This window comes from Eublepharis macularius, chromosome 4, assembly GCF_028583425.1.
Source record: "Eublepharis macularius isolate TG4126 chromosome 4, MPM_Emac_v1.0, whole genome shotgun sequence".
In the NCBI taxonomy this organism is placed as follows: Eukaryota; Metazoa; Chordata; class Lepidosauria; order Squamata; family Eublepharidae; genus Eublepharis; species Eublepharis macularius.
Window position 1 is genome coordinate 174,736,300 of NC_072793.1, and position 14,707 is coordinate 174,751,006.

Here is a 14,707-nt window from a genome sequence, read left to right on the forward strand (position 1 = left end):
GTATTTTCTCATTCTGGTTCTTCCCCCTCCCTTTATCTTGTGACCTTTTGATCTGGATTTCTAAGATGGAAGCTGTTCAATTAACTATGGCGGTAATAAAATGAACAGTTATTTGATGTCTCGATTGTGTGTGTGTGTTATGTGCCATCAAGTCGCTTCCGACTTATGATGACCCTTTGAATGAAAGACCTCCAGAACAGACTTGCTCAGATCTTACAAACTGGAGGACGTGGCTTCCTTTTTTGAGTCAAGCCATCTCATTTTAGGTCTTCCTCTTTTCCTGCTGCCGTCCCCGTTTGCTAGCATTATTAACTTTTCCAGAGAATCTTGTCTTTTCATGATGTGAACAAAGTCTAATAGCCTCAGTGTCATCATTTTAGCGTCTAGGGAGAATTCAGGCTTGATTTGATCTAGAACCCACTTATGAGTCTTTTGGGCTGTCCACGGTACCCACAAAACTCTCCTCCAGCACCACATTTCAAATGAATCAATTTTCTTCTCGTCAGCTTTCTTTATTGTCCAGCTGTCACATCCATTCATAGGAATGGGGAATACCCTTGTTTGGATTATCTTGATCTTGGTCCCTTATCTTTAAGGATCTTTTGTAGTTCACTCACAGCTGCTCTTCCAAGTCTCAATCATCTTATTTCTTGGTCATAGTCTCCCCTTTGTGTTGAAGAAAGCAGATGGGAGATGTACAATTCTTAGGGTTTTGTCCTTGTGCAGATGGGTCATGTATACAGAGCTAGGAGTACATGTGATACTTCTTTATATGCATGTCGAGTAATTCTCATGTTACTTTCAGCACATAGAGCTGAATCTGTGATTTACAGCCCATATTTATTCAGGTCATGGTCCCCGGTTTGACTGGTAAAGTCTACACGTGTTGACTCTCTTACAAGCAGATCTATATACCTGTGGGTCCCTATAGTGAGAAAAAGGCTCTAACTGCATACCCCTTTTTATTTATATTATACATTTTTACTCCACTTTACTGCCCTCAAAGGGCCATCAAGACTGCTAACAAATAAAAACTTACATCAAATCTCATCTTAGTTTACATTTCATGAGTGAATTCTTTTAAATCTCTTTATGGTTTTAATTGTATAATTTAATTTTAATCTGTTTTTAAACTGTTGTAATCAGCCCTGAGTCCTTCATGGGAAGGGCAGAATACAAATCCAAAGTAAGTAAATCAATAAATCTTAAAACCCATTACAACTAACCATCCTGAAACATGTAGCCCTTTTTGAGGCTCTCAGTTTTTTTGGTGGGTGAGTTATGCCTGCTGAAGTCAACCATTGCTTCCAATGCAAAAATGCAGGGAGGGGGCTGGGAATTATTTGGGCCTGGATATTCTGATTCCCTTCAGGTTTGGTTCTCCCACTGCTCTAATCCTGTAGGCAGGAACCAATTTTGAGATTCTTAGCTTTAGTTTTGGAGGAATTCTTCAGAACAACCACCCTGTGAGGTAGGTTTAGACGGAGAGTGTGTGAGTGGCCCAAAGTCACCCAGCCAGTGTGCACAGCAGTGGGAAGACTTGTTCCTCAGCCCACAATCACTCTGAACCTGTTAGCCAATTCTGAGACTCAAATCTAATTTCTGATGGATTCTGCCAGCTGCAGACACATAGAGGAATGTAGACAATTGTTTATTTGAGGGGGGAAAGCTATAATCATTACCTAAGGACCTGTGGATGGAGCTAGGAAACTTCTGGATATCTGGGTTCCATTTCTGTATTGATTTTAGTTGGTGCTCTGGAAGAGTTGGCCGTTGGACCATCGTCAAGATCTGTGTGGAGAAACCTTTCTTAGAGCTGGTCTCCCTCTGCTCAGGGGCTCGGTGGGTACATTTGGGCCAGCTCTTATTGCTCATTTTGAACTACCTCACATATTGGTGTAACAGTTAAGACGCTGGGTGGGGAGAGACCATCAAGATCTCTCTAGTCGCTTTTGTGGGGATGAAGCAGGGAACCAACAAGGGAAAAGGAGACTGATTCTTGACATTGGGTCAGCCTTGCAAGGTCTGGTCACCTACTGCACCCCAAAGCGGTCCATTTCACTGAGGCCTTGACCATTCTAGAAAGCAGAGCTGAGATTCCAGGAGAGAAGGGGATGCACGCCCAAGAACCCTGCCCTATGCAACCGTCAGTGGCAATTCATGCAGCGTGGAGTTCCAGAAGGCCCACTGGAGCAGTGAACACAGCTTTCCAGGAGGCTTGCCTTGGCATCCTCGATGGGGCCTGTATGCACTACCTCCTTCTCTCCCACACACATTGAGGAGCAAAACCTGGATTGGGTAGAGATACAGCCAACTGCCATAAGGAGCTGCCAAGGGAGACAGCCGTGTACCAGATCGTGGTCTGTCTGCTGTGCCCCTGGTAGGTCATCCGCAGGGGAAGTGGCCCCTCAGCACCACTGCCCTGGGCCAAGAGAGGTAACGATCCCCTGGTAGGACTCCCATCAGCTGTGCCCACAGAGGACTTGGCTCCTTCTGTGGGGAGAGTCCCTGCTGGTAGCCCCCCTGAATTTGAATGGAGCTCTGCTTCAATGGGCTGATTTGAGCCATCAGGTACCAAGTTAAGTGATATGGCAGAAATGTTGAATTAAAAATTCCTATAAATCTCTAACATCTTTATCTGATTTGAAAGGAAAAACTGTAGAATAACACTAATCAGTGATTTCAATGTGTGACCACAGCCCAATGGACTTCTTGATGTTAGTTTTTGTTTCTATATGAAAACCTCACACTGCAACCATCCGAACACCGTATCAGTATATCACTATATTGTGTTAATTGGAACCATTAAAACCAAAAAATAATGTATTGCCAGAAATAGTGGTGTGACTTGAAAGAGAATTAGCACTTCACATATGGTTCATAAAGAAATGTAAATGCTGTTTAAAACCACAGTCCCCACATTACTTTTCACAGAGTTGGGTATCAGCGGATTAAAACTGGGTTAAAATGAAAATGAGAAAGGGTCCTGTACATTTCATTCTTATTTGAAATCAGCCATTCGTTTCCAGCTGCAGATGTGAGGGAGATAGTCAGGGAAAAGGAACTATGAAATGTGGTTGTGGAAAGATGAAAGTGGAAATAGATCAGAAATACGGCAGATGGAAAAAATACCAGAACATTTCAACATGCCTGGAAACAGCTTGGCATGTGGAAAGTGCATCAGCGAACAGCGCATCAAAGGGTTTGCACAGAGGAGAAGCTATATAAGTGCCTGGAGTGTGGGAAGAGCTTCTCTGAGAACAGCTGCATAACTAAATAAAAGCCTTGTGAAAATATTTAATATTAAAAAGTTTGTTCATGTTTTCACTTGTCTACTGGCCCTAGCTTGGAAATGATGCCCTCTTGGGGGAGGGGATTTCTACATAGAAGCTGAGTGAGAGGTGGCCTGGGAACAAGATTGAGACCCCAAAAGAGAAATGGAAGAAGCTCAGACGTTTTTCTCCTGAGGGAGAAAGTTATACCATCGATACTGTTCTTTATTCAGTCACTGTTTTTGTACCAGTAAAGTGTTACCCACTGGGGTGATTAAAGGCGTGAGTCAACTGTTTGCTGACAGCTCACCTAGTTGGGAGGAGAGATTCTAAGATTTGCAGCATCGTCTTAAACATGTTTACTCAGAAGTAGGCCCCAGTGACCTGAGTAACGAATGGTCTAAAGAAAGTGCAGCTCAAACCCCCAGTCCCTTATTTAGTCATCCTCAACATAAAAGCTCCAAAATAATTTCAGTTGTGCCACCTGAAGTATAGAAATGATGAGCTGAAATTGCCCATTTGAAGACAAGAGGTTGCCTGTTGGGCCTCTGCATGACTTGCTGCATAGGCCTTGCCTCCTCCCAGTCAGCTCCTGCTGGCTTCAGGCCGTTCTGCTGCCTCTTTAGATCAGGGGGAATTGAAGTATCCTTGATCCAGAAAAACGTCCCTATGTAATAGGAGGCTGACTGTTGAATCCCTGGATGTGCCCTGCTTGAATCAGCCTCTTCCAGTCAATAGCTATGCTCAGAAGACTGGCTCACGTGCAAACAGGAGGCATTGGGTGGGGATCACATACTGGAGGACTATTCATTCGCTTTCTACTATAAAATTAAAAACTTATAGAGCTCAAGTGGTAAAATGCATTTCCAGTTTGAATCTGAAAAAGAGGTTGGTTTACCACAGTACACTCTGCCTCTAAATAAGATATGCTTTCCAAGAACTCGGAGGGACCTTCTTCTCTCTCCCTATCTTTGCATGAAAAGCAGTAAGAAATTATCCCCAACTTCATACTGCAAATCGTTGGAGGAGGGAGGAAAAAAGACCGTCTCCAATTGGCAATTCAGTAAGCTTAGAGAGTTTCTGATACTACCATGATCACAGCATGGAAAATGAGAAAGTAGAATGTAAAAAATCTGAGCAGGGGTGAGAACATAGAGAGGTAAGAGAGGTGGAGATGAATGGGGGGAAGATTTGTGCCATGGTGGTGCCATGTCTTGTCTTTGTTTGGGCTGAGAAAGGATATTAGGTTTTTGTGCCATGTGAGTCAACCACCATCAAGGGTTTCAGAGTACAGTGTGTGTGTGTGTGGGGGGGGGGAAGCAGAGAAGCCCGCAGAAAGAGGGCCACCAAGGAATTTGACACATACACACAGAGATATGCCTCGCAAAGTGCAGCTACCCCCAACTGCATGTTGGTCGGGGTGTGACTTGAGAAGATATGACAAGTGGGCAGTTGCACTCTCTCTCTCCGGAAAAAAACTTTGTATTCCATCATTTCTCCAAAGCCCTTTCCTTGACGTAAACACAGGATGTCTCACAATGGATGCTCCTCTAAAACAAATCTTGACCCCTTTGGACGTGTACATTTCTTCATATCGGCCAAGGCTTGTGTTGCAACAGAAGCCCTTTCCACATTCGAGGCACAGAGACAGTTTCTGTGGGTGAATCCTCAGAGGCGCAGGAAAGGCTCGGTTCATGAGAAAACGATTCTAGCATACTCATGGGTTATCCTGTGTGAATGCTTTGCTGTGAAGCTCTTCCCACACTCCCAGCATTTATATGGCTTCTCCCATGTCAGAAGCCAGCTGTGTTGAATAAGGCTTATTTTATTAGGAACCCTCTTGTTACAATCGGAGCACGCATTTGTTCCCTCCCCCTCTGAGTTGACGGGAGAGAATCTGGATTCCCGGAGAGGCAACGAGTAAGAAGAGACGCTTCCTGCCCCCCTCGACCCGCGTGGGAAAGTGGCCTTCGACCCGTCCCGGGGCGCCTCTTCCCTCCCAATGAGATTCCAGCTCCCCAGATCCTGAGGGACGGGGCGGCTGGAGCAATGCTTCAGCTGCGCCTGGGACTGTTGAAGGCCACTTAGCTCTTCTTGCTCGTTGCCTCTCCGGCAATCCGGATTCTCTCAGGCCGAATCCCTCCCAGGGCAGAGTGGTGCCCCCCCCCCCTTCGCCCTCCCCTTGCAACAGCGCACGCCACTCCCGCGCGGCCTTTGCCCAAAGACAAAGCCCCGGAGGGCGCGCAGCAGCCTCGGACCTCGTTCAGCGGACAATGCGGGGCGGGGCGGGGGGTGCGCCAGGCAATCACCAGGTGAAAGTGAGAGATTCCCAAATCCTAGAGGTGCAACGAGGAGGCTGGGGCTAGTGAGGTCACTTCCTGCCGTGCCCCCTCCCTCCTCAGCCTCGTGGCCTCGGTCTTTCCCGCGGGAGCTTCTGCTCCGTCCCAGACGCCTTTGGTGAGTTAAACCCGAGAGAAAAAGCAGAAGTCGGTTGGGGGGGCGGGGGGAGACCCTCCATGTCACCCGCCCAGCGGATCCATTGGAGGTCCTTGAAGATCAAGCGGGGGGCCGTCTTGGGCTGCAGTCGACGAAGAGCAAGACCCGCGTCCAGAAGCAGCACCTTAGAGGCCCAGTCTGACACCCCCCCCCCCCGTCTTCGAGGTTTGTCTGTTCTGCAAAGCCCCTGCTGCAGAAGGCGGGCGGGGTGGGGGGCCCGCTCCCTCCGCCTTCCTTGCAAACCTCGATTTCTACCTTGTGGGTGGGAAAGTTGGGGGGGGGGGTCCGTGGCCTCCATTTCCCCTCCCACGCGGCCTCCATTCCCTCTCCTGCAAAAGTAGCGGAGGGCTGGGGGTGGGGGGGTGCGGTTAAATAGCAATTGACTGTTATGTCTCAGAATGTCCAATTTGCATTTTTTAAAAAAAGCAAATCTCTAACATAGAAATAAGTACAGAAATAAGGAATGGCAGGGCAGGGGGAGAAATGCCACCATTTAGGAGAACCCCTTTGCAGATGTGTTGCTTTATATGTATGATTTAATGTATTTTCTGTTCCTTTAAGTAAGATCCTACTGGGTAGTTCTACGTTGTTAATTTGTCAATTTTAGACTGCTTATGCTCAGCATTTCTTTTACTCTGTCTTGGTTTCCTCATGAGGTTATGTCTGCAAACTCATTCACATTCTCTATTGTATTGTTTCCTGAAAAGTCCTTGATATTAAATATAATAATTCCACTAAGGGATTACATACTAATATGCAATTTTTCTTGCGTCTGAGGGAGAAAGGCAGAATAAATGACTATAGAATGAAAGATTCCGGAGCCTCCTTTGATCAAATCCAGGATCTTGAATTGTGTCCCAAAGGAAATCCAGAGAGAGCTTCATTTGAAGGTCTGGCGTAGAAATTTGTGTGTAGCAAAAACGGTTTCCCTCCATTTTTCTTTTTCACCCTCCTAGACACCAGCGGAAAGGCACCCTTGGCTGTTTCTCCACCGTCTCTTCCGTGGGGTGAAGGGAAAAGTCCAGCCATGCAGCCAGCTCAGGTAAGGGAGGGGTTCCCTGGGCAGACGCGTAGGGAAGGGAGGAGTGCTTCCTCCTCTCTGGCAAGGCTCAGAGGATCCGCTCCTTCCCCTTGGTTCTAGCGAAGGAGGATGTCGGTGCTGCCTAACTGGAAGGTGGGAAGGGGTCTCATCCTGTGTAGATTCCCTGTTCAGGCAGGAAAACAAGACTGTGCCACAAATTTCCCATGGAAAGGAATTTGCTGCACTACATGGATATCTCTGGCCCCTTCCCCACCAGGCTGCTGGGCCCTGTGAATGAAGACAGCCCCTGTGGCCCTCCAATGTCCCCAAGGAAGACAGAGAGGGGGAGGGAAAGGTCCCCAGGGGTCGCTTCTCCCTCCTCTTCATGGCTGCTGTTCTGCTTTGGTTTTACCATCCCTGGTTTTGCTTATCATTTATTTCCTGTTTTATAAATTACCTCCCAGCAAGAATCTGGCAAGGTAGGTTAGGCTGAGAGAGTGTGATGGGCCCAATGTCCCCAGACAAGCCTCCGTGACAGAGAGAGGATCCGAACTCCATCCTCCATCCTCCTGGGTCTTAGTCTTTCACTCTAAACACTACACCACACCAACTTTTGGGGGTTTCATTCTCATGGACCCCCTTTCCAGGGATATAAAGAAACTCTTTCTTCTCCTTCCAGGGTCCGGTGTCCTTTGAAGAGGTGGCTGTGCATTTCACCCAGGGGGAGTGGAGCCTGCTGAGCCCAGTCCAGAGAGCTCTCTACAAGGAAGTCATGCTGGAGAATTTTGGGCACGTGGCCGCTCTGGGTGAGGGTCCTTTTCTTCTGGGCTGTCTCCTTCATGTTGTGTCCTCCCTTGTGGTCCAGGCACAGCAATGTCAGAAGGGCTCCTTCTCCACAAGTGCCTTTAAGGAACTCTTTGTTGAGGAAAGATGTGGTCAGGCAATCTGCCCTGGGCTCACCAGCTGACCTCTGCCTCTGTCCATGACCCTTCCTCTGATGTGGGAGGGGTTGTGGGTCCTCTTTGTTAGATAAAATGCCATAAACCTTGATCTGGAAAAGGTGGGAGAACTAATCGGGAGGGGGGGGTCCCCCCACTCTGTTTCTTGTCTTTTGATATGTGGCTATGGATGGAACTCAGCTGGCTTTTCTTAGTTCTGATTTAGTTCTCAGATGGCATTTCCATCTCAGCTTGGGAAGGAGGATGCAGAGATCTATATGTGCCCCATAACACCCCACCCCTATTACTTCTCTATTGTGTATTCTTGGAGGAGCTGTAATCTCGGCTTAGAATTGCTGCATTTAAGTTCTCACAGAAGCATTAAACTTTCGTCGTTTTCTTTTTATGGTCAAAAGGACCTGAGAGTGCCAAACCAGATCTCATATCCTGGCTGGAAGAAGAGGAAGAACAGTTTCTCCAGATCTCTGATATCGAGGAGCGATTGGCAGGTATCTTCTTTAATTTGTTGTGGGAGTGTGTGTTGCCCGTACTTCATTCCAAGGCCTGGTGGTTTATCTGTGGCCTTGTTTCTCCTTGGAGTTTGACCATCTTCTTCAAAGAGCTTGGCTGGCTTGTGAATTCATAGCGCATATTTATAGTCCACCTTTCACACCAAGATCCAAGGCAGATTACATACTGCAAGTGAACACAATGTAATCAGTAGCAAGGACATTCACAGAGCAAAAATACAATCAGATCAACACGGTGGACATTTAGTGAAACACAGATAGAATACAGAATGTTAGCCACAAATTTGAAAATTAACATATAGCTGAAAACAAAGATGATACCTCTCAGAATTAAGGTATAATTAATTAACACGACATCTTTAGTGATGTAATTACCTGTTAGGAATGTGCATATATTAGAAGATAGTACCCAATAGCCTAGTCTACAGTCCCTGTCCCTTTCCAAGGTATCTCTTTGGCTACTTCTTATGACACTTTCCCATAAACTAAGTAGAATTCCTCAGAGGCCTGACCCAAAGCAACTCCAGACAGATCTCGTCTGAATGCATCCTACCTCCAAGCCCAGAGCCCAGAGAGACGAGCCAGCAGGATGCCACAGCAGTGCAACATTCAGCACCTTGCAGCAGAAATCTCGGCTTTCCCACCCTGTTTTAAACCCTAGTCAGGATTAGTCTCTTCCCATTGAGAGCCGATGGTCTGTTGTCTGGACCAGCCTTCAGGAGGCTGATTTAGATTGACAGCCGCCACTCTTGGTGCTGGTGGGGCATCTCTAGGTGAGTGGAGAAGGAACTGTCACTTCTGGTGCTGGCTCAGAGTGAGAAGGCAAGAGTGGCTGGAAAAGACAATATTGGTAGGAAAAGATGAAGGCAGAAGGAATAGGGGAAGACCAGAGAAGAGATGGGTTCATACAGGAAGGGCACAACACACACTCAGGGATGGGTCAGTTGTCCTCCCAAACAAGACTTTGGAAAGTGTACCTAGACACCACACAATGTTGTTGATGGCATCCATATGGGGAGGGAATTTTGTGATTTCCCTGTTGCTGGTGTGGCTGAAAATAAAACATGGTTTTATGGCTTTTCTAGGCTTCCAGAGCTTTTGCAATTTTTTTTAAAAAATCAGTAGAAGGATCTCTTTCTACCGACATACCGCTGTAACACTAGGTGTATGAATTGTCTGCTTTCCTTTTTTAAACATAGTACGTCTCTGGCCACTTCTCTTGTGGAGATATACCTCTTCTTTATATCTCTGCAAGGGAAGGGGCTAGAGTAGGTTGCCAGGTCCCTCTTACCTCATGGCACTTACCTCATGCTGCTCGCTTGCCACATATGCGCGCTCCAGGTGCATGCACAATGACGTCAGTTCTGGGAGTGACAGCATGGTGCCCTTTGCGCGAACACTCCCGCACTCCGAACAAAACACGGGAATGCTCACATGGCCGGTGCGATGATGTCACTCCCAGAAATGATGTCGTCGCGTTCCCCGGGAGTGTGCACACTGCGCATGTTTCCAGGGTGCTTGTCAATGGCAGGCATCCTCCAGGGGCTTGCCCCCTCCCACCAATCACTGGTGGATTCAGAGTATCCCAGAGTTGGGAGGGGCCGTACAGACCTTCTACAGACCTTCTAGTCCAACCCCCTGCCCAGTGCAGGATGAGCCTAAAGCATCCCTGACAAATATTCCTCCCTGATAAATTGGCGGGCAAGGAGGCAAGCCTGCCACTGGTGGGTGCCTGTGAACCCTAGGCTTTTAAAAAGAATAAAGCCAGGAATTCAGAAAGCCTCCTTCACCTGTTGTTACAATGGTTATATTGAAACAACAATGTTGTACTATTTTTTAAATAAATAAATAGACCGCCTGCAGTGGTAGGGGGAGGGAATGACTGCCTTGGGGTCAGCTAAAATGGTTGCCATGTGGGACCGGAAACCAAAATTGCCCCACCTATAAAGCAGCCGTCCTGGTTTTGCTGCCAGTTTTCTATACGGTCTGGAGCAGAGCAGGGGTGAGCAAGACTGAAGAATAGCTGGGGAAATGCGGGGGGGGGGGAGGGGGTGCGTGAGTGCACTGTGATGCTGAGGGGAAGCAAGGAAAGAATCCAGTTGCCGGAAGCGTTGCAGCTGGGGCAGAGGGCTGGGGCGGAAATTGCCTTTTTAACAGCTGAGGATTTGGTTCACCCTCCAGTTCCAGGCTCAATTTTTTCCCTGTGTGTTCATGACTCCACAGGCTCTGGAAATGAGAGATTTACTCTGTGGGGCCTGGTCTTAAGTTACTAGACAACAACCAGGACTTCTTTATTGTCTGGCATTTACCCGCTCTTTCTTTGTTACAAACAGGGTTTGCTCTCTGCTGTCACTGTCCACCATGAATTTAAATGGCAGACTGGACTCTCCATAGAAGAATCAGCCGACACAAGGGCAGCCCTAGGCAATTCGCCCACATGTCAGCAGAAGGGCACCAGTCAGCTCCATGCCCCCAACCCCAGTTGCCCAGCTACCATCACTAGTCGCCTGGCTGCCCACCCATGGCAGTAAGGAGGGGCGGGGGGAGCAGGCTTCCTAATTCTCTCTCATTTGGAGTGGGTGGGGAATGAGGGCAGGCTCTCTTTAGCTTCCCTCATTTCTTGTCTCCCCACAAGCCAACAGGGGGCTCAAAGGACAGGGGTCCTAGGGTGCCAATCCTGCATAAGCCAGCCCTGAGCCAATGTAGAGGCACTTTCACTGAAGCAGCTGCTCCATTGGGAGGCCAAAGCAGAAGGCTTTCTGTGGTTGCATTCCCCAAGGCAGGAAAAGAGGAACTTAAATTGACCTGGATTACTTTGAGACCAGAGGGCGGGTTCAATTATATATTCTCTTTTGTTCTCTATATTCATTAGAAATGTTTGCTCTGTCAGCTTAATCATCTTGGAATTTACAAGGCATGAAGAAAGCAAGGGGGAGAAGTGGCTACAGATTATGTGAGCTTAACCCCTGAGCATTCAAAGAGGGCAAACATAACCATTGCAAAATAAAGTAGAAAACTGTGACACAGAGAGGTTGTAAATGTGACCTATCATCCCACCAGCATTCTCTTTCTTTTCTGTAGGAGGCCTGGGAGAGTCAGCAAATAGAAAATCTGAGCATTTGGATGGTGGGGAAAGCTTCAGTTTTAAAGGACACTTTTTCCTTCATAAAAGAATTCACACAGGGGAGAAACCATATAAATGCTTGGAAAATGGAAAAAGTTTCACTGAAAGTAGAAACTTTCATTCCCATCAAAGAAGTCACACAGAGGAGAAGCCATATGAATGCCTGGTGTGTGGAAAAAGCTTCAATCAGAGTGGAAACCTTAATTCTCATCAAAGAATTCACACAGGGGAGAAACCATATAAATGCTTAGAGTGTGGGAAAGCCTTCAGTGAAAGTGGAAGCCTATCTTGCTATCAAAGAATTCACACAGGGGAGAACCCATATATATGCAAGGAGTGTGGGGAAAGCTTCAGTCAGAATAAATATCTTAGGAATCATCAAAAAATTCACACAGGGGAGACACCATATAAATGCCTGGAGTGTGGAAAAAGCTTTAGTCACAGAGGAAGCCTATCTTGCCATCAAAGAATTCATACAGGGGGAAAACCATATGAATGCCTGCAATGTGGAAAAAGCTTCAGTGAAAGGAGAAGCCTTACTCGTCATCGAAGAGTTCACACAGGGGAGAAGCCGTATATATGCCAGGTGTGTCAAAAAAGGTTCAGTAGGAGTGAATGCCTTAATTCCCATCAAAGAATTCACACACGGGAGAAACGATATAAATGCCTGGAGTGTGGAAGAGGTTTCAACAACAGCAGAACATTTACTCTCCACCAAACAGCTCACACAGGGGAGAAACCATATAAGTGCCTGGAGTGTGGAAAAAGCTTTAGTCACAGTGGAAGCCTATCTTGCCATCAAAGAATTCATACAGGGGAAAAACCATATGAATGCCTGCAATGTGGAAAAAGCTTCAGTGAAAGGAGAAGCCTTACTCGTCATCGAAGAGTTCACACAGGGGAGAAGCCACATATATGCCAGGTGTGTCAAAAAAGGTTCAGTAGGAGTGAATGCCTTAATTCCCATCAAAGAATTCACACAGGGGAGAAACCATATAAATGCCTGGAGTGTGGAAAAAGCTTCAGTGTAAGTAGAAACCTTACTCGCCATCAAAAAATTCACACAGGAGAGAAACCATATAAATGCCTGGAGTCTGGAAAAAGCTTCCGTGACAATGGAAGCCTTTCTTACCATCAAAGAACTCACACAGGGGAGAAACCATATAAATGCCTGGAGTGTGGAAAAAGCTTCAGTGTAAGTGGAAACCTTTCTTGCCATCAAAGAATTTACACAGGGGAGAAACCATATAAGTGCCTGGAGTGTGGAAAAAGCTTTAGTCACAGTGGAAACCTTACTCGCCATCAAAAAATTCACACAGGAGAGAAGCCATATAAATGCCTGGAGTGTGGAAAAAGCTTCAGTGAAAGTGGAAGCCTTTCTTACCATCAAATAATTCACACGGGAGGAGCCGTATAAATGCCTGGAGTGTGGGAAAAGTTTGAAACGCAGGACACACCTTAATTACCACCAAAGAATTCACACAGGGGAGAAGCCATATAAATGCTTGGACTGTGGAAAGAGCTTCTTTCAGAAACACCACCTAAGTAGGCATCGAAGGGTTCACACGGGAGAAACCTTATAAATGCTTGGAGTGTGGGAAGAACTTCTCTCAGAATGGTACCCTAACTAGGCATCGAAAGGTTCACTCAGGAGAATCCATATAACTGCTTTAGTCAGAACCAGACTTACCTTCACAAGAGTGACATGGGGTAATAGCCATCCAATCACAGTTAGCACGTGCAAAACCATTTAATATGGCTGACCTTGCCTGTTTGTGACTATGAGGTAGCTAGCGGCCCTTGATGTGGCCCATCTCTGTGCCCACTTCCCTCTTTTCTCTCCATCTCCCCACCCACCTTTTCATCAGCCTCGGGTTTATGTTTGTAGCGCCCCTGGGGAGCAAGACATAAAATACAATGAGCTCTAGAAAGGGAAGGGTGGGCGGGAGACCATTGATGCCTCCTCCTCGCCCCGATCACAGACAGATGATGGGGGGGGGCATTGTTGCCTCCTCTGCGTCTAATCCTGGCCAGGTGAAGGGGGGTATTGTTGCCTGCTCTGCCCTCCAATCCCAGTTGGGTGAAAGGGAAGATGGGCAGGCTGGGCATTGCTGCCACCTTTTCCTCTCCATTGGACTGGGGGGGGGGCAGTGCAGGCGTGCTGGGCCTTCCTGCCTTCTGTGCCTGCGCAAGAATAAAAGATGAGTTGTCAGCAATACGGCCTACCTTTTATGTAGTGCGATTCTGCCCCTCAAAAAGCAGTAGCTAATGTAATTTATCCTCTTCTGTATCCATTAAGGCTACAATATCATTTTTAGGAAAGAATATTGATAGTGTTAAGGGATTTAAAGCTAAATTGAATGGATTCAGTTGAATTGATTCTAAAGTTTTTAACTGAGCTTCAAAGTGCCTCTTAATGTCTTTGTGGATTACCAAGGCTATTGATTTTTCTGACATTAATAGCTTTTTGCCACGTAGTAACTTTCCCCCCCATTGGAACTTTCTTCTGATCAGTCTTGCACATTGCATGCAAATTTAATCAAAAGGAATACCCAACGCCCCGATGCCAGGCAGATGATGATGGGGGGGGGGTGAGTTGGTGGGTGGGCATTGCTGCCTCCTCTACTCCTGATCCCGGCTGGGTGAGGGGGGTGGGCATGGTTGCCTACTCTGCAATCAAAAGGAATACTCAGTACCGCTTGTCATGGTGAAATAAAAGAAATGACCAATGGTAGAATTAAGTTTATTTCACTGTAGAGTCTCCATGCAGGGTACCCTGTCCTTTGAGTGCCAGCTACATGAAGAAGAAACAAAACAGGTGAACACTCTCTCTTAATTAAAAGAAATTGCAACAGGAAAGAAGTTTGCCTGAGTGTGGGCAAGTTGTCTCCAGATATGATAAATAAAGAAACATCTTTAAAAAGCTGAAGCAGAACCAGTTTAAATTAGTATTTTACCACTCCAGTTCTTCCCCCTCCCTTTATCTTGTGACCTTTTAACCTTGATTTCTATGATGGAGGCTGTTAAGTTGAAAATGGGCCACTACAGATTTCTGCCCCCCCCACTCCCCCCAATTTTCAGTTTTTTCATAACATTTTCTGAGTTTTATTTTAAATGGCTTGATAGTTTTGATTCTGTTGTGTAATAAAATGAACAGTTATTTGATGTCTAGACTGTATTTGTGTTATGTGCCATCAAGTCACTTCTGACTTATAGTGACCCTATGAATGAAAGATCTCTAGAACATCCTATCATTAAGAGACTTGCTCAGATCTTGCAAACTGGAGGACGTGGCTTCCTTTTTTGAGTCCAGCCATCTCATTTTA

The 14,707-nt window shown here is 46.5% G+C and overlaps 1 protein-coding gene across 1 annotated transcript in view; it reads left to right on the top strand.

Moving 5' to 3' along the window:
• Window positions 1-14,707, top strand: part of LOC129327884 (zinc finger protein 721-like) — a 39,922-nt gene that overhangs the window by 1,358 nt on the left and 23,857 nt on the right. The window contains exons 2-7 of the mRNA XM_054976632.1: window positions 6,725-6,810; window positions 7,655-7,724; window positions 8,144-8,236; window positions 11,339-11,549; window positions 11,898-12,053; window positions 12,234-12,742. Of these exons, the coding sequence (XP_054832607.1) occupies window positions 6,725-6,810; window positions 7,655-7,724; window positions 8,144-8,236; window positions 11,339-11,549; window positions 11,898-12,053; window positions 12,234-12,742 (1,125 nt within the window). The remainder of the gene's footprint in view (window positions 1-6,724; window positions 6,811-7,654; window positions 7,725-8,143; window positions 8,237-11,338; window positions 11,550-11,897; window positions 12,054-12,233; window positions 12,743-14,707) is intronic.